General features: G+C 41.0%; 1 protein-coding gene across 1 annotated transcript in view; it reads right to left on the bottom strand.

The window, feature by feature from the left end:
- The window catches only part of NMD3 (NMD3 ribosome export adaptor), a 45,785-nt gene extending 40,333 nt beyond the window's left edge, over positions 1–5,452 (bottom strand). The window contains 3 exon segments of the mRNA XM_004675379.2: positions 978–1,112; positions 4,843–4,902; positions 5,417–5,452. Of these exon segments, the coding sequence (XP_004675436.1) occupies positions 978–1,112; positions 4,843–4,886 (179 nt within the window). The 5' untranslated portion in view covers positions 4,887–4,902; positions 5,417–5,452.
- Positions 5,453–23,290: the final 17,838 nt, after the last annotated feature.

The following is a 23,290-nucleotide window of genomic DNA, read 5'->3' as shown; positions in this document are numbered from 1 at the left end:
AAGAATTTACTGTCTGAATGTTCAGGCTTTAACTTTCACAAAAACCTTATAACTTGTAACCTTATAACTTTAAGCATGTTTTTCAGGTTACAAAGGGCTTCGTGTATTATCTTAATAAAGCCCTCACATTCTGATTAGGAAATTAATATTTATAGATTAATTGTTACAGTTTCAAAACCCAAAATTAGGCCTCTTGATTATTTATTCAGTTTTTTCACTCTACAATTCTTTTCAGCATAAAAAAAAATTACAATAAGCCTCACACTTGCCAAGTTTCCAAACTGTAAACTCCCTAATATGCACACAAATGGTTCATATGTTTGTACTAATACATGTTTTAAGTCATTTTCTGGGAGAAAGGTTTCAAATTCTCCAAGGGACTCACCAACACCCCCTACACTCCAAAAAAGTTAAGAACCACTCTAGTGTTAACCCACTTGGCAATTCAGACATAATTTCAGAAATCTTGCCTTAAATCCAGTCTTGTTTCAGACCATCCCAGGTTTGGTTTACTAAATTTTTTCCCCATCAAATTTCACTAATTTAGTTACATGAAATTAATACAATGTGCAAAGCAAATTGCTAATTTAAATATAAGGTGCTTTTTATCATACATAGATTCTAGTAAAAAAAAAATAACAACTCATGGTAATAACAGCAATACATGCTTAATAACATACTGTCATCCTTACAAACATTAACTTGTATTGCTTACTATATACATCAAACCCATTAATCCCTCAACAGAAAAAGATTCAAACACAGTTACAGTTTCTTTACCAAATTAGCAAAATAAACTAGAAAAGGAAACCACAAGACTGCAAATTTTAAAATCTTTGGATACACTAGATAAATAAAAATTAATTCTCAATTATATGCATGTCATTTTATGTACGTTAATAATCTCAGCATATGCTGGTGGCACTTCCACATATAAGCCTAAACAATAAATAGAATAAAACAGTACTGTACCATACCTTTGGCATTGTTTGCAGAAAGAAACAGAGACCTGTTTTGGAATGCCTTGGCTGATGTCTACTTTACTTCGCAAACAGGCCACACAAATATTGGCAGGATTTGGGCTAATTGGAACACCACACTCGCAGCACAAGCTTTGAGTAAATAAAGCAAAAATTTTCAAAGTTAGATTTTATAAATGTTGGTTACAATTAAAAACTACCATGACTCATACTGGAACAATCAGTATCCCCTCTTTGGGAGGTGATTACCTAACAAACAAAAGTCTTCAAATTAGGCCATATTTTTTCTTCTTTTCAAAAAATGATTTATGGCAATCTTCACTGATGAAACAGGTTTATTAAGCTTAGACTACCTGAAAGTTCTGTGAGTCACTCAAACAAATTAATAGAACCTGAAGTGGAAGACATGCCCACTGAGTCTAGAGTCAACACTATGCCAATAAAACTTCATGTGGATCATGCAAAGTGTGAAATAGTTGGAAAAATCTTGGTGCCTAACACAAGGCTCTTTGAACCTTTATAAATTCCTAAGTGGTTGGAGCATTATTAGGAATATCTTGTATTCTATTGTTCCAACTCTGGGTGTGCTCCTAAGTGATTTCTGGCCACAGGAAAGATCAAGAAATTATTACATTTTTGGAATTTTCAGCACCATCCTTTGTCCTTCAGGTAGGATAGAAGGCTGGAGGCAAAATTCATCACCGATCATGCCTATGAGGAAACTTTCATAAACTCAGTATTGAGAGGTATGCACATCTACACCTAGATAGTGCCAAACTCCAAATCCAAGGTGACAGAAGTTCCTATGCTGACAAATCCCTCATTTGGCTGTTCCTCTGTATCCTTTTCATATTCTCTAGTAAAGTGGAAATTGTATAACAAAGTGTTTCCTAGAGTTCTATGAGCTACTCTAACAAATTAATAGGACCTGAAGTGGGAGACATAAGAAGCTCCAATTTGCAGACAAACTGAACAGAAGTTGTAGGTAACCTAGGTACCTAACTCCTAGCAATGGAATTTGAAGGGAGGTACAATAATCCTTAATTGTAATACACTGAAGGATAGCCAGTTGGTGAGTTGTTTGGTTAAACCTTCATACATATGATAACAGAAGTGTGAGAAGTGTTCTGACTGAGTAGTAAAAGGAGAGTAAAACAGAAAAGAGGATTGGCTTGTCTGAATACATGATAGAAATGCTTAATTTCTATGCTGCCCAAGAAAGCCACTTGAATGACTCAAGTGGCAGAGATGCTAGTGATTCAATTATTTACTATATTTTTAGTTTTAATGTAAACTTACATTTTAAAAGTTTGCATAGATCTCAACAATTTTTCCTACTAAAAACAAACACATTGGAATTAATAAAACTATACTAATGAATACAAGAACTTGAATGAATTTAAATTTCAAATTATTAAGACCACCTTTACCACCCAGAGATAACTAGCATGTATTCTTCCAGGCATTTTCAAGTCATAAACATTCAAATTTTTACCAATAAACAGGTGACTAAATTTCAAATGTAAACTTGACAGAAACAGTAAAGTTGGGGAAAGATTGAGAAGCACTTACTGATCTTTCTTAAAACTGGAAAATTAAGGGGCAAAGATTAGCAATGTTCTATCAATGATGAAAAACAAAGAATTCTATGTCAAGAATATCTAAGATCAATCTGACTTTTAATTAAACCATCCCATCTCTAAATACTAAGTTTACAAAGTTGTGGGTGCCTGTTTTAATCTAATTGACACTTCACTTTTTTTTTTAAAGATTTATTTTTTTAAAAGATTTATTTATTTATTCATACAGAACTGGGGCACAGGCCAGAGTTGCAGAGGGTGAGAGGATTCACCAGAGATGGAGTGGGGAGCAGAACAGGCAGATGATCGAAGTACACTGCTGAGGGGAGCAGCAGGCGGGTCAGGAGAAGTCTGCCACACCATGTGGTCACCTACAGGGCAGGCGGGAATTGAACTCATGCGGAAGTGACTTTAGCTTCTTAGTGCTGTGCTTTAACCCGCTGCGCCACCAGAAAGGGCCAAAACTGATATAGATTTTTAACAGTAATCATTAGACTGCTTTATGGTCCACGGGCATTTTTTTTAGCTTTTTTTTTTATTAAGTAATATTATAGTTTATTTTTACATCATTTTGTGCATTTTTCCATCTCAGTTGTAATCAATCCCCTTGGGCTTCCCATCACCAAACCACCCATGTGCCATCACGAAAGTCCAGTGTATTTCCTTCCCCCCGCTGTTTTTGATCCCATTCCCCAATCCACCCCATAAATTGCCTCTGGTATATAAATGTTTTATTATTTATTGTTATTATTTTCTCCCCACAGGCTTTTTTTTTTTTTTGTCTCAGTACAGCACTGCGACTGCCTGGCAAAATGTAAACATTTACCCAGAGCAGAAAAGGCCCTCTCTGGTGGCGAAACAGGTTAAGGCACAGCACTGCAAGCTAGCAGCATCTTCTTCAGTGCAAGTTCAATCCCCAGCCCCAGAGGTAATCTACATGGCGTAGCAGACCTCTCTGTCTAGTCCACTGCTCCCCTCAGCTCTGTACTTCATGGATCTCTGGTGAATCCTCTCACTGCCCCTGCACCTCTGGCCTGTACCCCAATTCTGTATGCATAAATAAATAAATCTAAAAAAAAGTCTACAGTATCTTTTCTAGTGATCCAGGACAACTATGAAAGTGTCATAAGTCTAGGTATATTAAGGGCAGGAAAAGTTTAAAAATCATAGATTTTGCCCAAAAGAAATGTTCTGTATAATGTGATGGACAATGTGGTAGCAACCAAACACATGAGAATATTGAGGACTTGAATTATGGCTAATAAAATTGAGGAGTAAATATTTATTATTACTTTAAGTTACATTTAAATAGCTATTTGTGTCTAGTGACTATCTGTATTAGACAATGCTAATAAAACAATGTACAGTATTTAGCACTCTTAAAAAAAATCTTTACTAGGAAAAAACTTTCCAACATGAAATAAATTCCATTTATTGAAAATTGGACTTTTGGGGGTGGGGGGGTGGACCTCCCTGGTGGTCCAGCAGGTTAAAGCATAGCACTGCAAGCTACCAGCAGCAGCTTCAGTGAAAGTTCAAGACCAACCCAGAGGTGAGCCACATGGTGCGGCAGACCTCTCCTGTCTCCACCAGGGCTCCCCTCAGCAGTGTATTTCAGTCCATCTGCCTGTTCTGTTCCCCACTCTGTCTCTGATGAATCCTCTTACCTCCCACATCTCTGGCCTGTACCCCAGTTCTGTGTGCATAAACAAATCTTTAAGAAAAAAAAATGTAATTTTTTTTTTTATTTCCACCTTCTAAGATTCCTCCTATTTAAAAAAAACAAATCAGAGAGTCCTCCCAGGTTGCAAGGGATTAAAGCTTAGCACTATTAAATTCTCCGCCGAAAGTAGCTTCAAGTGGTTGCAGTAGGCGATTAATCCCCAGCCAGGTTGCTGATCCCCAGCCAGGCTGCTGTCCCACATGGCACAGACCATGTCTGTGTCTTGCCTGCTGCTCCCCTCAGCAATGTATTTCGGTAGACCTGCCTGTTCTGCTTCCCACTGTCTCTGGCAAATTCTCTCAAACTCCCCACCGCCACCTCTAGCCTGTACCCCAGTTCCTGTATGCATAAATAAAGCTTAAAAAAAGTCAGAAAGCCTTCAGTCAGTCACATACTGAAGTGTCATCTTCAAAGGGAACTTTGGAACAATTTACTCAACGTTGCATTATATAAGTGTAAAACAATCTACGTTTATATACATTAAATTCACCTCTGAAAGTGCAAACCTACCACTGACTATACAAAAATTTAAAGGGATGGGAAACAGGAGGCCACTCACATGTGTCCTGGAGTGCGTTCGATGGATTCCGTCCTATAATCCATCCTAACAAAAAAGCAGCTGAGGGGAGAAAAACATCGCGATAAAACGTCTTGTATCGACCCTTTTGGCCTCTGCGGTTAACAGAAAATCAAACCTCCTGACGCAGCATTAAGAAAAGCCAACCCTATTTGGAACGTTGAAAGAAATAACTTCTATAATAACAGAAAGAAGCGAATTCTGGAGTTCACCCCATCTGCATATCTGGGTCTCCCCCCTACACTTCACTTATGAGGCGTCAAGCCGGGAGCCCGGTTGAAGTACAGCCGGCCAAGTTGCCTGAAGCCCTACTCACAACGCGCAACTCCGGGGCGTCTCCGCCCCGCCGACTCCCTCACAGCCCGCACACCTGGCGAGAGAGCGCACACGCGGTCTTCGGGCGGCAGGCGCCCTCCCCGGGCCCGCCACACCCTCCCAAGAAACCCAGGCCCCAACCCTCCCAAGAAATCCAGGGTCGGCTGCACCATTCTCGGATATCCCAAAATCTACAAAATGCCTCTGGACCACCCAGGACTTAACGAAAAGGGGTACAAACCCAGACACCTCAGGGAGCAATACGACCAGCGCCTGCGCCGCGGAAGCCTCGCGAGAACGAGCTCAAAGTCCCGTGACGTAGAGACCGCGTCAAGGAGGCGGGGAGAAGCGGAATCCGAGGAACGCTAAGGCTCCTGGTGGGGGAAGGCTGGGTGGGGGGAAGGGCTGGGGGTGGTTGCTGGGAAGGAGCTGGGCAATCACGGCCCCAGCAAGCTGTAGTGACTGAGCCTTTCCACTGAGTGATCTTCTTTGCGGACTTTTTGAGCCAGCGCTCACTCCAAGCTAACACCACCCATGTACATAAGTCACTTCTCGCACATGCCTATTGGAAGCTTGCTTCTTTGTCAAATAATTTTGTAAGAATTATCTATAAATTTTGCAGGTCACAGTAGACAGAGAAAGCGTAAACACCTCAAAGACTTAATGCCTGACTCGAATGAATATCTGCTTACTAGTAAAAGAAAGTAATAATAAGGTGTAATTATTTGCGAAAACCTGTTACTTGTAACCATGCTTATTATTAAAATTAGCTGTAACCAGTGGTGCCCCCTGGAGGGGAAATGCTAACAAAATATCTGGTTGGAAAAAAACGGGTGCAGAATCAGCCGCCAGCATTCATCTTTCAGGTTTTTGTTTTTATTTTTTCCCCAACATTTACAGCTCTACAATAATTCTGGGGTCAGAGATTTCTTCCCCCACCCGTGTGAATCTTCCAGAAGGCTGTTGTAGACCTCTGAAGAATGTGGAGAGGCTTCCGGCAGACAATCTTAGTGGAGAAAAGTTTGGAGATTTTGCCAGTAGTGGAGCTACTGAAACTGTTCCCAGGTTTGCTGCTATTACAACCTGGCAGGAAAGGAAAAGATTTGGAGCAGGTGCGCCTCCTAGCTGAGTATGACCATTTGTCAGGTAGTTAAGTTGCTTTAGCTGCTGTTTAGTGTCCTAACTCTGCTGCTGAGCTGACTTAACTTGGCAGCACCGGTGAGCATCTCCTATTGTGTCTTCTGCTGTCTTCTTGAGTTAAATCCTGGCTTACGTCTGACTGCCACATGCTTCAGCGCCTTGGTAGCAGGAAGACACTGCCTTGGAAATGTGTCTTACTTGGGGGACAACAGGTACCCAGCCACAGTGATAGGAAGATGCCATTGGAGGCACATTTGTGTTTAAGATTTTAAGACAATAAACACTGCTTTGGGTGAGGTAAACAGCCATTTGGGGATTCTAACTCTGTTTTCCCTGGTTTGTTCAATGAATCCCATTATTGTTCTCTGAATCTGAATACAATTGTGTATGTGGGTGAAGAACTCAGAAGGTGACCCAAGAAACTATTTGGGCAGTGTCCTTGGCCAGTTTTAGTGCCTCTCGCTGCCCTGTATTAACAATGTAATTAAAGGTTTTCAGGTCTAGTCTCCCTACCAAGAATGGAGCAGTGTTGAGCCACAGCCACTAGACCACCATGGCTTGGTATCTCACAAAGCTGCAGCAGAAACTTCACTGACACTCAGGCAAGCATATGAAAAGAACAAATATTTTTAAAGGAAGACAAAATTTATTAAGGAGAAAAGGAACAAAAATAAAGTGGGACTCCCAAACTGGTGGAACTGAAACGGGGTGGCAGGGGACCCTAAACTTACCAAGTCCCCACTGTCTTTACCAAATTCTGTCTGGGTTCTTCACCCACACGCACAACTGCAAGGCTGCTCAGGCTTAGGATGTTACAGTTCACAGTGAGTTGCCTGACTGTGGATCCTCACCAGTGCCCTTAAAGGAACTTATAAGATTTAACTACAGGCACACACAAATATGTTAATAATGGGTTTACTTACAAGATCAATAGAAATGAATAACTCAAAGAAATCAAGAAAGACATCAGTTGGTTAATGAGTCCTACCAGTTCAGCTGACCTCGAATCCCAATAGCAAGCTGAAAGTGGGCGAAAAGTCAAAAGACAAGCTGTGAGCCAAGAGGCCAAGAAAATTAAACACAAGGAAAAGACATACAGACATACAACATATAAACATGAAAAGTTTTCTTAAATAGACCATGTGGAATATCTTATGTAGCTGCACTTTTACTCATAGGCCAAAATGATAAAAACAAGAACAAACAAACAAAAACCCTAAGGAAATACCAAAATCAAGATTGAAGGTCTTTCTGTGTAATAAAAATTAAATTATTTTTTAAAATACTCCAGCATAATTGCATGATTGTAGATGACATTTTTATGTTCTAGATTTTATTTTGAAAGGAAAATGATTGGTTAGAGCATGTTTATAATCTAAGGGTTTTTTCAGAAAGTGAATCCTGGGTATCTTGCAACAATAGCTGGAAAAGAAGAAAAGGTAGTAACATTTAAGTTATTCTTTTTTCTTAAATAAGTATCACAAGTCTTGGGTTTACAACACCAATGGGGTTTTGGCTCTCAGTTCCTTCTGGGGCTTTCTTTACTCTGGAGTAATGTACCCAGGGTTTTATGCCACAAATTTTAAAGAAGTATGCATGCTCAGTAAAACATCTCCACTCTGCCAACTCTTGACCTGATCTCCAGGTCTGAAAGGATGTAAGGGTTGATCAAGAGGCATAGAGGTCCTGGAGGTTGCAAAGTTGTGGATTGCTGCCAGAACCTCCTGGATGTGTTTCACATATTGTGTGATCCTGCAATCTTGTTCTATTTCTGGAGTGGCTTTCAGAACTGAGTCCTGGAAGGAGCTTCCAAACACAATTTCAGAGGGGCTTAATGTAGCTCACTTCTAAGCGCCACTCTTATCCAAAGGAGGGCAAGGAATACCTGGTCCCAACACAGTTGTGTTTCTTGCAGTTTTGCCAAGGTCTTCTTTAAGGTATGATTCGTTTTTTTCAGATTGTCCAGGAGATGGTGGTCTCCAGGCAGCATACAATTCCCAGTTGATCTGTAAGGCATTGCTTACTTCATGAGTAATTTCTGAGACAAATGAAGGCCCATTATCACTCTGGGTGGAGTTGAAGCAATCCAAAGCAAAGGATTATCTCCTTTAGAAGCTGCTTTGCAAACTCTGAAGCTTTTTCTGTCTTAGCTTCTACCCACCCTGAGAAGGTATCTACAAAAACCTGTAGGTATTTGAAATCACCAATGATTCTAGGCATTTGTGTAAAAATTCATTTGCCAGTCCTCAAAAGGGCACTTTTGAGCTCCAATGGCTTTATTGAACTCCAATAAAGTGATAGTCATTATTTGGGTGATTCCTGGCATATATTTGGCAACCTCAGGCTCTCTGTTGTGCTATTTTATCTAAGTGTGGGCCCTTCAAATAAACATCTCTAATAAAACATCTCTCCTTCATGCAGGTGTTTTAGCACCAAATATACTAGAGCCTCTGGGAGGAGTATTATCCCATGAGAGTTTACTCTCCAAGTCAAGCTGGGGGCAAACTCAGTAAATCCCCATCCAAGTCCAGGACTTCTAGTGGGTTCTTAACATCTTTGTTGCTGGCAATAAGAAGTCCTCGCTCCTTCCAAATGGCCCCGTGCATGAGGAGAATCATGAAAGAGTACTTTGAATCAGTAAATATATTGACTCTTTGACTGGTAGAGAACTCCAAGGCTGTTAGTACAGTTTTCTGTGCTAATGTACCTGCCGGAAGAGTTTTGGCTTATTTGGTGTCCAGGAGTGTCACCACGGCACATCCTGCACATGGACAGCTTTGTTCCATGAAGCCACAGCCATCTGTATATAGTTCCCACTCTGGATCTGGCAGAAGCTGGTCAGCTGGTATTCACTGTGTTAATGATTTCAAAACAGTTATGGATTAAATTTTCATCCTCAGATCCATCTACATGGCTTGGAAGCAGTGTAGAAGGATTTAAGGTATTAGGAATGTGCCCTTTCACGTTAGGAGTGTCTAACAAAGCTGCTAGGTATTTTCCCATTCATGCAGCAGTCAACCAAAGTCCACCCTTTTGCTCTAACAATGTTAAAATCTAATGCAGCACCTACACAATGATGGGTTGACACAATGCAACTTTCTCCACCTCACAGAGGATGTCACAAGTGACAGCTACAGCTTGCAAGCATGGAGGCCACACCTTAGTGATGTTGTCCAGTTGTTTGTACCGATATGCAACAGGCTGCATTTCTGCGCCCAACAATTGGATTAGCACTCCCAGCCCTACTGCCTGTCTCTCATGCACATAAAGTCTGAATGGCCTTTTGATATCTGGAATCCCTAATGCTGGAGATGAGATCAATTTATTCTTTATTTCATTAAAATCTCTTTGGCATTCTGGAGTCCAAGACAAAAGTTCAGCATCTAAGCCTTTGGGAGCATCCAATAAAGGTTTTGATATTAATCCAAAATTAGGAATCCATATCCTGCAAACAAGCAGTACCCAAAAATCTGTACAACTTCCTTTGGTTGCTAGGGACTTTAAGGTCTCAAATTACCTGTTGCCTTTCTGTCATCAGACTTTATTTGCCTTTCTTTTTTGTTGTTGTTGTTTTAAAGATTTATTTATTTGTTCATACAGAACTGGGTTACAGGCCAGAGGTGCAGGGGCAGTGAGAGGCTTCACCAGAGACAGAGTGGGGAGCAGAACATGCAGATCGATAAGTACACTGCTGAGGGGAGCAGTGGGTGGGTAAGGAGAGGTCTGCCAGCCATGTGGATCATCTCCAGGGCAGGCAGGGATAAACTCCAGCGGCAAGTGGCTTTAGCTTCTTAGTGCAGTGCTTTAACCCGCTGTGCCACCAGGGAGGCCCATTTGCCTTTCTTAATCTCAAACCTCAAACATGCCACCATTGGTTTATACATTTATGTCTTTTGAGGTGAAACTTTGTAACCACATTCTGCCAGGTTGCTCAGTACCACTATGGTGTTTTTCAGATTATATAATTTCATAGTCTAGACTTAATAAATCATCCACATGTTGTAATAAATTGGTTTAATTGAACTTTGCCAGGGGTACCTGGCTAGAATGTCCCCCAAAATAGTTGGGGAGTTCTTAAACTCCTGTGGAAGCACTGTCCAGCAATACTGGACCGTGCTTTAACCCCGACTTAGGGTTTTGCCATTCAAAGGCAAAAAGGAGTTGATCCTGGTCATCTATAGGGTTACAGAAAAAATGTCTAGTAATGAAAGCCACCCAAAGTCACCAGGTATGGCAGTTAATAAGGTGTAGGGATTAAGCACAGTTGGATGTATATCTTGGACAAATTCAGTAACAGCCCTTAAATCTTAAACAAAATGGTACTTGCTTGTATGGGGTTTCTTTACTGGCAAAATTGGAGTGCTATATGGTGAGCAGCAGAACTGAATGAGTCCAGATTGAAGGAACCTCTCAAAGCCTCTGCTTTAAAGGGATATTGCTTCCTCTTGAGGGTTTTGCTCTATCACCTCTATTTGTACATGCTCTGCATTTTTCCCACATTGTGGGGTTCCATCAACCCATACCCATTTAGTTACTCTTTCAGTGATTTCTAGGGGTAAAACTTCATCTTTTGGTGGAACATTGTAAGTAACATCTGGAACTACAGAGATGTTCTGGAGACACCTGTAGGTTAATTCTCTGATCTTGAGGTGAGAATGTAATTTGTGCATTCAGCTTGTTCAAAAGGTCATGACCAAGTAAAGGAATCGGACACTCTTCTATGTACAGGAAGCTTTGCTAGAGCTGTGTGGTGCCCAGCTGGCACTCCAGAGGTTGCAAGAAGGCTTTCTGCTGTGGCCTTCCTGTAACCCCGATGGCTGGTACAGTCTGTTTGCTCACTATAGTCAATTTAGAGTTCAAAACAGAGTATGTCACTCCAGTGTCCACCATGAAATCAATCAGATGGTCCTTCTCATTGAGTGTTACCTGGGGATACAGGGGGATTATTTTAATGGGCTTTTTTTAGGTCCCTTTGCCCCCCTATTCTTCATCTGAATCTTCCCTGTGTACTATCATTTGTCTCCTTTCCTTTGTAGTCAGCTCTTGATTTCTTCTACTCTGCCCAAATTCCCCCTATCTTCATCTGAGCCTCTTTTCTGTGCTATCATTTGTTTCCTTTCCTCTCTCCTCCATTCTGGATACATTGCATGTCATCTATATTCCCTCCTGTAACCCCTGCATGACTCATCATGTTGTGGTGTCGTCAGCCTTCTTTCTTGCCTCCTGTCATCATTTCATCTCCTATTTACTTGTAATCTGGGACAATTATACTACCAAATGTCCCTCTTCCCTGCAGTAAGCACGATGATTTCTCCCCAGGGCTTCACACCTCCTGGGCCTACCTGCCATTGTTACTGTTACCCTGAAACTCTTTCCTGTTTCCCCTCTGTACAAAAACAGTCACAGCTTTAGGTCACCTTTTGCTCTTATAAGTTCTAAATGCCAAGTCTACTAACTGGGATGGATTCCACTCTGCGATGCCATCCACCTTTGCTAACTTTCTCCTGATATCTGGGGAACTAAGTAATGAACCCTATAGTGATCAGAGGAACATTTTCTTGGGTATCTGGATTTATATTCCTATGAGTGTCGTGCGTCTGGATAATCCATTCAAGGAACTCTGATGGATCTTCAATAGCTCTCTGTTTAAGCTGCAGAATTTTATTGAAATTCTTTTGTTTGGGAATTCCCTGCTGCAGTCCAACCAATAAGCACTTTTTATAGAGCTTTAACATTTCCATTCCCCCTTCACTGGGGTCCCAGTTGGGATCTACCACTGGGCCAGCCACCTCTGGTTCTGGGGGTTCTATATCCTGTTGATGGAGAAGTCTTGTTAGTTTCTTCTCCAGAGGGCAGTGGGGGCTGTGAAGCCTTAGAAGTTTCCAAAGGAGGAGCACTGTCACACAAAGAGGGATTTTATCCTGATGGGTTTAAGATGTTTAGCAATAATAATCCTCCTCTTCTAACTGTGCCCTCCTACAGCTCACAGGGGAAGGTTTATCCTTTCTTTGTGCCATTAGTCCAGCCTCAGCCATATCCAATTTATAGAGAGCATCTTGCATTTGGGTTTGCATACTTTTAAAAGTGGAATCAAAAACAGCACAATTTCTGTCTCTTATAGTCTGTACCTGGTCTTGTATACTATAAAAAGCTGAATCAAGAGCAGTAAGAGTTTTGGTTATTGTAACCAGTATCTGGTCCTGCATATTTTGAAAAGCTGAGTCAAAAGCAATACAACTCTCATTTCTCATACTTTTAATAGCTAAATTAAGAGCCTGAATGTGCTGTTACATGGTCTCAGTAAGAGTCCAAATGTGCTGTTGCATGTTCTCAGTAGGAGAACACCCACCTCTTATGGAACCAAGAATATAGCAAATGACACTGACACACATTACCAAAAAGACAACCAGCAGCACAGATTGTAAAGAAGAGATGGCTTGTAAACCACCCATGTGGTTGTTCTGTACCCATGTACAGAAGCAAAATCATTGGCCATATAGCAGGTTTTATTAATTATTTATTTTTATAAAACTGGTGGTAATAATTAAAGGGAAAAGAGTATTTAAAATTAAGACTGGAAGAAAACTGAAAGAACTTAAGCTAGAGATAAAGCTGCTTAAACTCATATTTGAGGACACGTTTGGGCTAAAAACACACCCAAAAACGAGAGCTGTATGCAAGGAAAAAGTGAATTTCTCAAGACCACATCATGAGACAATTCTTGCAGACCTAATATATTTATAGTTACCAACACAAGGAATGTTATTTTGGGCTTGTCACCACAAGTGTAACTTCATCAGTCACAGTAGGTGTCAAATTGTTACAGGACAACCCATTGTGAACTGTGGGTCCTTAACTGTCTTAAAGGAACTTAGAAGATTCAACTGCAGACACACACAAAAAGTTGATAATGGGCTTATTTACAAGAGAAATTAATAACCCAGGGAAAAAAAGAGAGATAAGTTAGTTAATGTGTCCTACTAGTTCTGTTGAGCTGGAACTCCAATAGAATTCTGAAAGCCACGAGCCACAAGGTCAAGAGACCCCCAAAGCCCACATGTCCACTTCTATAGCCAAACAATGGCTCCTTAAATCCACTTTCAGTTCCCAGCAATCCTCTCTTTGGTGATGCTGGGAATTGTAGTTTGGTATTTGGGGTGGAGTCCACAAAACCTATATGTGTAGAGCTGGCTCAGGACATTCTTTCTTGCTAAAAAGGAAACAACAACAAAGGGATTTATTTAACAAATGGGATAAACAAAAGTTTCTGAGGAAATAATGGTCATTCACTTTACCCAAAGTTGTGTCCAGTACTGTTCTGCACAAAGACTAAAGACCATTATGATGGTGTCTTCCCACCACTAAGGATGTGCAGCTCCTCTCCCAAACAATCGTTTGTGTGTCTAAGATGGTGTCTGCCTGCCTCTGCCAACCTGGGACACACAGCAGCCAAACTCCAAGCCAGATTCCAACTCATGAAGACAACAGAAAACATGACAGGAGATGCTCCCAGAGCTGCACATGCTCCAGCACAACACCAGACAAGGGAAACTCAGGACAGCAGCCACAGCCACCAAAATGGCCAAAAAAGGCCTCACTCACACAGCTAAGCCAGGCTGTATTCTCAACAAAATCATAAACTTTTTTAGCTGCTGGGCTACTTGCAAATCCTCTTCTCTGGCCTCCACCTTCAGAGTTCCGCAGCAGCCTTCTCCAAAATCAGCCTGGTTCTGGGGTTCAAATCCACACTGGCATCCAAAATGCTGAAGCAACTCCAAACTTGGAACTCAAACCTTGAATCCTGGAGCCTGGGCAAACAACAACCTTCTTCTCTTTTTCCACTTCTTTCTGCTCCAGTCACTCCAAAGTAGCCCCTCCTCAAAATCGATACTCTTTACTTTTATTTTTGATATATTTTTCATATATGTATTTATACATATACTTTACATCATTCTTCATTTTATACATTTTTTTCATCTCCTTTGTAATCCCCATGGACTTCCCACCAAAATTGATACTTTTTAACATTATCCCTGAGGCTGTTTTGTCTTCACAGCAACCCCCTCAGGGAGGGGCACCACCTGCAACAGTCCTTAGCCTCAGCCACAACTGTTACATTCCTTACTTTTAGCTTTTATCACCACATCTATGGTGAATATTAGACAAATACTTTTCATTGGCATAATTGCAAACAATATTATATAACTCAGTGGCACAGCTACCAGTATCAGAACAATACCAGGTTGGTATGAGGAAGCCAAAGTGGAGACGTGCCTCAGGGAACATACACCTTTCCTTACTTTTTCTAAAGCCCCAACAGTTTCTTTGTGATTGGTTAGTTTTCAGTGCTCTCATTCACTCTACCATGTTTCTGTGCCAAGAATTAAGTCTCTGTGTCCAGTCCTTATCTTAGATAACTTTTTCTTTATTACTCATGTTCAAGAATGTCCTGTTGCCCCTAATCTTACGGTGTTTGATTAGTCCCCTATGAAATTTGTTGTCCTTAACTCTGGAGCCTTCCTTATTCCTCCAAGGCTTTTTCTCCTCTGTTCTAACCCCAGAAGCTCTCTGCTTACCCTATGACTCAATATCACTTCCTGATAGTGCACTTATATTTCCTTATGATGTTATATCTCAATCTTAAGAGTAGCACAGACCATGTCTAATTGCCTTCCTAATGACAGAATTTCAAATGTTTAAAGAACACAACAATGTTTTCAAGTATTTTCACCACTAATTTAAGCAAACAAGCAAAGTCAGTTTTTTATATATAATCAAAGAATGCCACCCATGGTTTCTTGCTTGCTGTACTAAGCTAGTTTCTCATTTCTTCTTATGTCCAGACCTCAATCTATCCTATCAAAGTGAAAAGTATAAAATACAGCCTCCTGTATTTTATCCTTCAGTAGTCTCTGAGTACTTTTTCCAATTTCTTTATATAGCAAGAAAATCTTTCAGGTTCAACTCTGACATAACATTTCACATTTTTTTTTTTAAGATTTATTTATTTGTGCATACAGAACTGGGGTACAGACCAGAGGCTCAGAGGCGGCGAGAGGCTTCACCAGAGACAGAGTGGGGAACAGAATAGGTAGATCGACGAAGTACATTGCTGAGGGGAGCAGCGGGAGGGTCAGGAGAGGTCTGCCCCGCCTTGTGGTCACCTCTGGGGCAGGCGGGAATCGAACTCATGCGGAAGCTGCTTTAGATTCTCAGTGCTGTGCTTTGACCTGCTGCACCACCAGGGGGGGGCCACATTTCACATTTATAAGCAGACTAACAGGCAGGTTCTGGCAGGAAATATTCTACCCTTGTTTATACCTTGGACATTGCTGTGTACCCATCCCAGGCAGTTCATTATCAGTTCTCACAGATGAAAAGAGCATTTGGAACCTTTGGTGACTTTGTCAGCCCTTTCATGCTGCGGTACAGTGCCATATACACAAGCAGGCAGAGCAAGAGAGACTACAACACTGAGAGAGGTAAAACAGCAACTCCACTTCTTAGTCCCATTTAAGCTGTTAAGTGCCCATAGCCACAGAACTCACACATTGTTTGTCACTTATTAGATGTCTGACTGGTGGAAAACATAGCATTTCAAGATATGAGCTCTCTGTTTTATGGAGGGGGGAAAAAAAAGCCTGATTTTAATTCATTTTCCTCACAGACACTAATTTAAAGATTAAACCCATGCAATCTGTATTAGTTTCCTACTGCTGCTGTAACAGTTATCACAAATTTTATGTTTAAACAACTGAAATTTATTATCTTACAAACCTGGAGGGTTGGAGTCTAAAAATAGCTACCTCTCTTCTATATATGATCCTAGTACACTTACAGGAGTTATGTCTAACAACATTAAATGGGTCATATATTTTGTACTCTATATGTTCCGCAGGTTCAGATTGCTGGGGGACAGCCTGGCCTTTGCTGTTCTCAGTATTCTGTGAACCTAGCACTGTACCTGGCACAAAGCAGACCTCCAATATAAGTTGGTAAATTAATTTTCATTTTATACCCACAACAACTTTGAAGAAACACTGCTTATAGTTCCATTTTTCTATTCACATTGTTGTTACCCTTAAGCAAAATGCCATTAGGAATACAGCTTTAATTTAACACATTATGTTTATTATTCATAGAAGTGAGTGTAAACCCGCCTGAGAAATCATGAAGTATTTCAGAGAAAGAGTGTTAGAGTGGTATTTGAGCTTTGGTTGGGTGACTTGAGAGATAGATAAGAAAACAGGAGCAATTCTACTTTTGGATATGTCAATAAATATGTATAGGAATAGAAGCAGGATGGTAATGCTGCAATTCGTAAGGGAGTTGTAGTCACTCATTTTGGCCAAAAGAGGGAGGTTTTGGTCTACTGTGAGTACACAGTGACTTTATTTATCTGTGCTTAGATAAAATTATGTAGTGGCTTTCTCTTGAGTGATAGGTGAGATTTGAATGTTAGAGGCTATCTTTTTTTTTTTTTTTTTGAGATTTTTCCTTAAATACACTATTAGATTTGGTATGAGGTGCCACAATGCCAGACAATGTGAGCATCATTGAGCAGACAGAATATTGTCTGCCATTATAAAGCATATTTTACAGATGAGATGGCTATTTCAAAAGTTTTAGATAATCTGTTTAAATTCCTATAGGATGTAAGTGACAGAACAAGAATCTAAAATTCCAGTTTGTCTAACTCTGTATCTATGCCCACCCCACCAAACCAACCAAACCAGGTTAGCTCCTTTTTTTTTTTAATTTATTCATACAGAACTGGGATACAAGCCAAGGGTTCAGGGGTGGTGAGAGGTTTCACCAGAGACAGAGTGAGGAGCAGAACAGGCAGATCAAGGAACTACACTGCTGAGAGGAGCAGTGGGAGTGTCAGGAGAGTTCTGCTTTACCATGTATATCACCTCTAGGTGGGGATCGAACTCGTAGAAGCGGCTGCAGCCAGCCTGCAGTGTTGCAATCTAATCTGTTGTGCCCTAACCCATTGCGCCACCAGGGAGGGCCCTGTTGATGCTTTTTAAAGAAACTTAATTTTCCATTAACCTTATTCCCACTTTCTGTTTAAGAAGCTGTGGAAGAATAACTTAAGAACACTCAGTGATACTTCTTCCCATTCAGTAACTTAAGGAGTGGAAAGTACAGCCCAGTCTTCAGGAGAAAGCTATGCATTTCAGTCTTTAGTAGGGAATGCTGGGTGGGCACAGCAGTCAACTGTGTGCCTTCACACCAACGTGCAACCTCTCAGGCTGAGTAGCAAATTCAGGAGCTGAAATTACCATTCACCCTGAAACTTGTCCTTAGTCACAGAATTTGTAGCAACAGCCTGCTCATTCTGAGGCCCAGAATTCAGACACTTTTGCATTTTAGTCTTAGGGAAAACTTAGGTTTTACCAACTCAACATCTAGTAAAGAGCCAAATTAGATAATGGTTCTTAGTGTTTAGGACTAGCATCTTTTAATGAAGTGCTTAGAGAAACTCTATATTAATCCATATTGTTTCAATGGAAAAATTGTTATGCTAAATGTCTATTATGCAAAAATTTTATAGGAAAAATACATAAATTGTTAAGATAATGCACACTGGTTTTTGTTCTACCTGAATAGCAAAAAATAAAAGGGATTAGAAGGGCTTTGAAGTGAGTAACATTTTAAGTTATTTGAGATACATCAAACTATGGAGAAAAAATAATAGAAATATTCAGAAAAGTGAAATTTAGTAGTCCTGTCACCAGGCAAGGGAGTAGGTCTAGGGCCCCACATCCTGAACTTCCTCACAGTACAGGTGGGTGAAATAAGAGCTGTTCAACCCCTATTTGCTGTTGCACTCACCAGGAGTCAGAAATAGATAAAGGGATCCTGCTCCCAATCAGTGAAAGGGATATTGAGACACTGGTCAAGAATGAAAAGAGACTCCACAGATGCCTGTATGTACAGAAAAATAATCAGTGTTTATTGACTCGTGAAGGAACAAGGAGAGATTATGCTGGAGAGACATATCTGAGCGTAAGTAATTCTCCAAGATGCCAGGGCTAGGGATTGATACAGTTTTTTAGGACTGGGTTTAAGAGCAAAGAAATTAAACTTTATGGCTAAAATGCCAAGGAAAGTAGACTTGGCTAGAATCCATCTATTGGTGCCAGCTGTGAGCACCAGTCAGTTACAACTTGGTGGTGTTGCAGGCTCCTGACTGCCTCTGAGTTGAACAGCTCATGGAGGTTGTGTGCCTGCAGCTCCAGTTGGAATAGATCTGGTCTCAAGGTCTAGGACTCTTTCCTTCTGAGTCTGTAACTCATCTAGATAAGATGTAAGGGAGGGAAAAAAAAAAAAGGCTCAAAAATGTCCAGGCTGGTAAAAATAAAAAGACAAAAAAAAAACACGGTGGCTTCCATAGAGATGCTAGGGATTAAGTCTCAGCATTATCAAGATCCCCGCAGCCACTGCAGCACAAATTCATTCCCCAGCCAGGCAGCTGACCCATGTGGTGCAGCAGACCTCTCCTGTCTCAATCACTGCTCCCCTCAATCCTCTCAACAGTGTATTTCAGTCAATCCACCTGTTCTGTTCCCCACTCTGTCTCCGGTGAATCCTCTCACTACCACCCCTCTGCACTTCTGGCTAACAACCTAGATATTGTGTGCATAAATAAATAAAATAAATCTTTAAAAAAAATATGATAGCAGCTGATGATATTCAGGTCTAGAGACATCAAATTTTCCTTTTTTTTTAAATCTCTCATTTATTATACTGTGGAAATAGAAAAGTTTTGTCTTTGAGTAATGTTCTGGGACCCTTCTTATGTCAGTTCAAAGATTCAATGAAATGTCAACAATTTTGATTCAATTCAGAAGATATTTACATATTTTAATCTACCATATTTTAATTTCAGCCTAGCATGTTTTTTAATTTGGAATTTGAAGTCAGTTACACACTTTTTTGCAAAACATTCTTAATGTTAAATTAGCGATTAAAATGGAAATGGCAGTGTAACTTTTTTTTTCTTTCTCAAACTTTTATTTGTGCATATTCAATTGAAAACGATAACATTTACAGGTTCTTTGGTGCCCATATTTAGCATACAAAAGTGTAAAGGTCTATTCACAAATAAAACACATTAGTTCAAACTGGAAAAAAATAACAACTTAAGGTAGTGCACACTGATAGCTGTGCTTATAGAGACATGAGAATTTCTGTGGAAATAAATAGAGTGTCCTTTTGTAAAAGCAGCAACGTCATGTCTCTTACAATTCCTTTTTATATTACAGCAAGATTTGAAATAAAATCCAAGAGGACTGGAGCTTACATTGTAGCGATGAATAAATAAAGCCCAGAAAAAGTAAAGATTCATAGAGGGTCGGGAGGCCTGTCAGCTTCCCGGCCCCCAGGCTTACCATGTACCTGGCTGCCTCACTACAGTTGGTCAGAAATACCATTAAAATCCTCTGAGGGCTCCAGGACTCCTTTACCCATCTTCCTGAATCAATAAATAAAACCTGTTCTGTGCCTTCCTGGCACTGTACACCCAATCATAGTTTTTATGTGTATATTTGTCATGGCTTAGGGCAGTTTGCAGGATGGAACCAAGATTTGCAGGATGGAGCCTGAAACCTTAAAGTTAGTGGGTTTAAACCCATCGGACTTTATATGGTCAACACAGCTGTACAGGTTTTAGCTCATATATGTGGGAGGTGGGTGTACGGATTTTGGTCATAAAGGCAGGAGAGGCCTGTCCCCAGAAGATGTGTCTTGGTGGAAAAATCCCTCTGCTCTAAACCATTGGTTACAGATGGGGAAGTTGAAATCTGTCAAGTGGTTGACATATCCTCCAGAGAAATAATCATCTAAACAGATAGGCAAGTCCTGGTGAGACATTTTACGGGGGTGGAGTAGGGAATGGGATCAAAAATGTGGGTGGGGGGAAGTGCACTGTACTATGGTGATGGCACATGGGTGGTTGGTGATGGGAAGCCCACTGAGATGTAGACTAAACTATTATCAAAAAAAAAGAAAGAAAAGAATTCTTTAAAAAAAAATAGGTCTGTGTTTAACACTATGTCTAAGGGAAAAAAGGGTGTGTGTGTGTTAAGTATATATGTTACAGGGCACCCCAATGTGAGCTGGGCTGCCTGTCTGTGGGGCCTCACCCATGCTTAAAATTCAGTTGTACTGCAATCACACACAAAAGTGTCAATAACAGGTTTATTTACAAAAGGGGAAAGGAAAGGAAACAACCCAGGGAAAAAGAGAGAGATACAAAGTAACTGGATTATCTTACCAGCTCAGCTGACCTGGAGCTCTGGTAACAAATTAATCGAAAGCCCTGAGTCAGTAGTCCCAAGAGCCATTTCCCCAGTGAGAGAGAAGGTTGGACAAAATGACCCCTTATTTATCCCCCCAATGTTCCAGAATGCCTGCTTAGCTCCTTCCGCCCTTGGGTCCTTGCAGTTCTCTCCCTGGTACTGCTGGGAGTTGTAGTTTCCAATCACTGGAGTAAGGGGTAGAGTCCAGAAAGCTAGAGTAGGGGGTAGAGTCCACAAAACTCTGCAGATTTGATTTTAGGGCATCCTTCCCCTTAATATATAGAAAGAATTTAGTATTAGTTTAGGTGTCAGCTGGGGGTGACCAGGCAAGATTAAAGACACATGGAACATTTTTTTTTTTACAATATTTTTATTTGACTTTTTTTTGGGCAGGTTTCCATGACAGGAGAAATTATATGATCATAGTAGCTGTAGTGTAAGTTTTGCAGTTGTTATGCATTAGGGCTGAGATTTAGCCTTTTGAAACAGCTGTCCTTTTGCACATTTGTGGAGCAAAACCCATGAGAAAAGCAATCATACTAGTGGACCTCCCAAAGGTCAGGATTAACTGGGCTCAAAACTGAGAATCACGAATCAGGAAAACTTATGTTTGCGCTGAATGAACAACCATTTCATTATAGTAAGCTCAGGAAAAGGAGAGATCTTTAATACTTAACAGGAGAACTTTGAGGGCTAAATTTTCCCATCTCTGTTTCTGGCAGCACACACCCAATAATTTCACTGACTGGCCAAAAAGGTAATTGCCAGAGTCAAGGGTTATGGAGAAAGAACACAGTGGTTGTTGGTCTAAACAGCATGCCTGATCATCTTGCCAAACTGACACAACACCTTAACAGAAGACAACCCAGAAGTGTTTGATATAAAGGAGATGAAGTAATAGGGTGAGTATGTAAAAAATGGTGACTAACCAGACAATGACTGAAAAGGCTATCTATGTAATTGGGATCACACATTAATAACTACTTATCTGTGTGTCTAAAGAGAAAGCACAGCTCTTTTAGGGGTGCACAGTTGTACTTGAGGATATCTGGTCCCTTCGTTGAATTTTTTCTTTTGCCCATATTTTACTAGTTTTTGAGGTAGGGCCTGAGGTTCATATCTTCTTTAACAAGGTGTGGTGGATACAGGAGTCAGTTTTGTGTATCTTCATGGCCTTGGGAGTGGAAAGAATAACACATGATCCCCCTTATTTAGGCTCTAAGGATGGAGAGCCGTGGGACAGGCACTTGACCAGGTCCTGTCTTCCTAGTGTAAAAGCACCCTTGATGGGCCCTCCCTGGTGGCGCAGCGGGTTAAAGCACTGCACTAATGAAGCTAAAGCCACTTCCGCATGAGTTCGATTCCCGCCTGCCCCAGAGGTGACCACATGGCATGGCAGACCTCTCCCGACCCGCCCACTACTCTCCTCAGCAGTGTACTTCGTTGATCTGCCTGTTCTGATCCCCACTCTGTCTCTTGTGAAGCCTCTCACCGCTCCTGAGCCTCTGGACTGTACCCCAGTTCTGTATGCACAAATAAATCTTTAAAAAAAAAAAAAAAAAGCACCCTAGATCAGCAAATTCCTGATTGAGAGAACCTGTTGAAAATGAGCAAGATTAGTAACAGGGGTTATTTTTGCAACTATTTGTCAAACAGGATATGGTTTGTTAGGAACAGCCTTTTACACATTTTAAACATGCCAAGGCCCAAATAGCCAGAAGTCTGGAGATGCAGCAGGGGTATATGTAGTACCCAGGCCACTGTACTTTGGCTGACCATTTTTAGCTGTCTTTTGAGAAGGTTGTTGACTTTTTTTTAACATTTCCACAGGACTGTGGCCTCCAAACACAGTGACAGTGATAATTAATTCCGGGTGCTTTTGAAACCTCCTGTATCATCTGGGCTCTAAGGCAGGACCAAAGTCACTTTGGAGGGATCAGTACAATCCAAAGCAAAGGACTACTTTTTGTGTCTTTTTAGTTTTTTTTTTTAAATTAATTTATTTATTTGTACAGAACTGGGGTACAGGCCAGAGGCTCAGGGGCGGCGAGAGGCTTCACCAGAGACAGAGTGGGGAGCAGAACAGGCAGATCGATGAAGTACACTGCTGAGGGGAGCAGCGGGCGGGTCAGGAGAGGTCTCCCTCGCCATGTGGTCACCTCCAGGGCAGGTGGGGATCGAACTCATGCGGAAATGGCTTAAGCTTCTTTGTGCTGTTCTTTAACCCGCTGCGCCACAAGGGAGGGCCCATGTGTCTTTTTAGTTTTGTATAGAAAAGTTTCTACCCAGTTAGCAAACCCAGAAAAAGAGATAATAATATACTTGTCCTAGTATTTATGGATAAAATCTAGCAGTTAATCCTCTCTGGGAAAGAAGCCTGTTTGCCCTAACCCAGGAGACCCACATTGTAGGGTAAATGAAAGTGATTTTCTTCACCTTTCCACCATTAGCACCAATAGTCAACACCTGTGGGCTTACACGCATACCTAATGGCAGTGTCTGAAGTGTGTTTGGGCATGTGTGTGGGAGCCCCAGAGCCAGGAGATGGAGCATATAGGGAAGGCAGCAGAGGACGGGATGTGGCAGAGGACTGAGTGGTGGAGTACAGTGAAGAGCAGAGGAACGGTTAGGAGAAGAAAGAGCATCTGGGGATTTTCAGAGGAGAA

The sequence above is a fragment of the Condylura cristata genome, unplaced genomic scaffold, assembly GCF_000260355.1.
Source record: "Condylura cristata isolate star-nosed mole 26May11 unplaced genomic scaffold, ConCri1.0 scaffold00003, whole genome shotgun sequence".
NCBI lineage: Eukaryota > Metazoa > Chordata > Mammalia > Eulipotyphla > Talpidae > Condylura > Condylura cristata.
The sequence above is the reverse complement of the archived record's forward strand: the minus strand, read 5'-3'. Positions and strand labels throughout refer to the sequence as shown.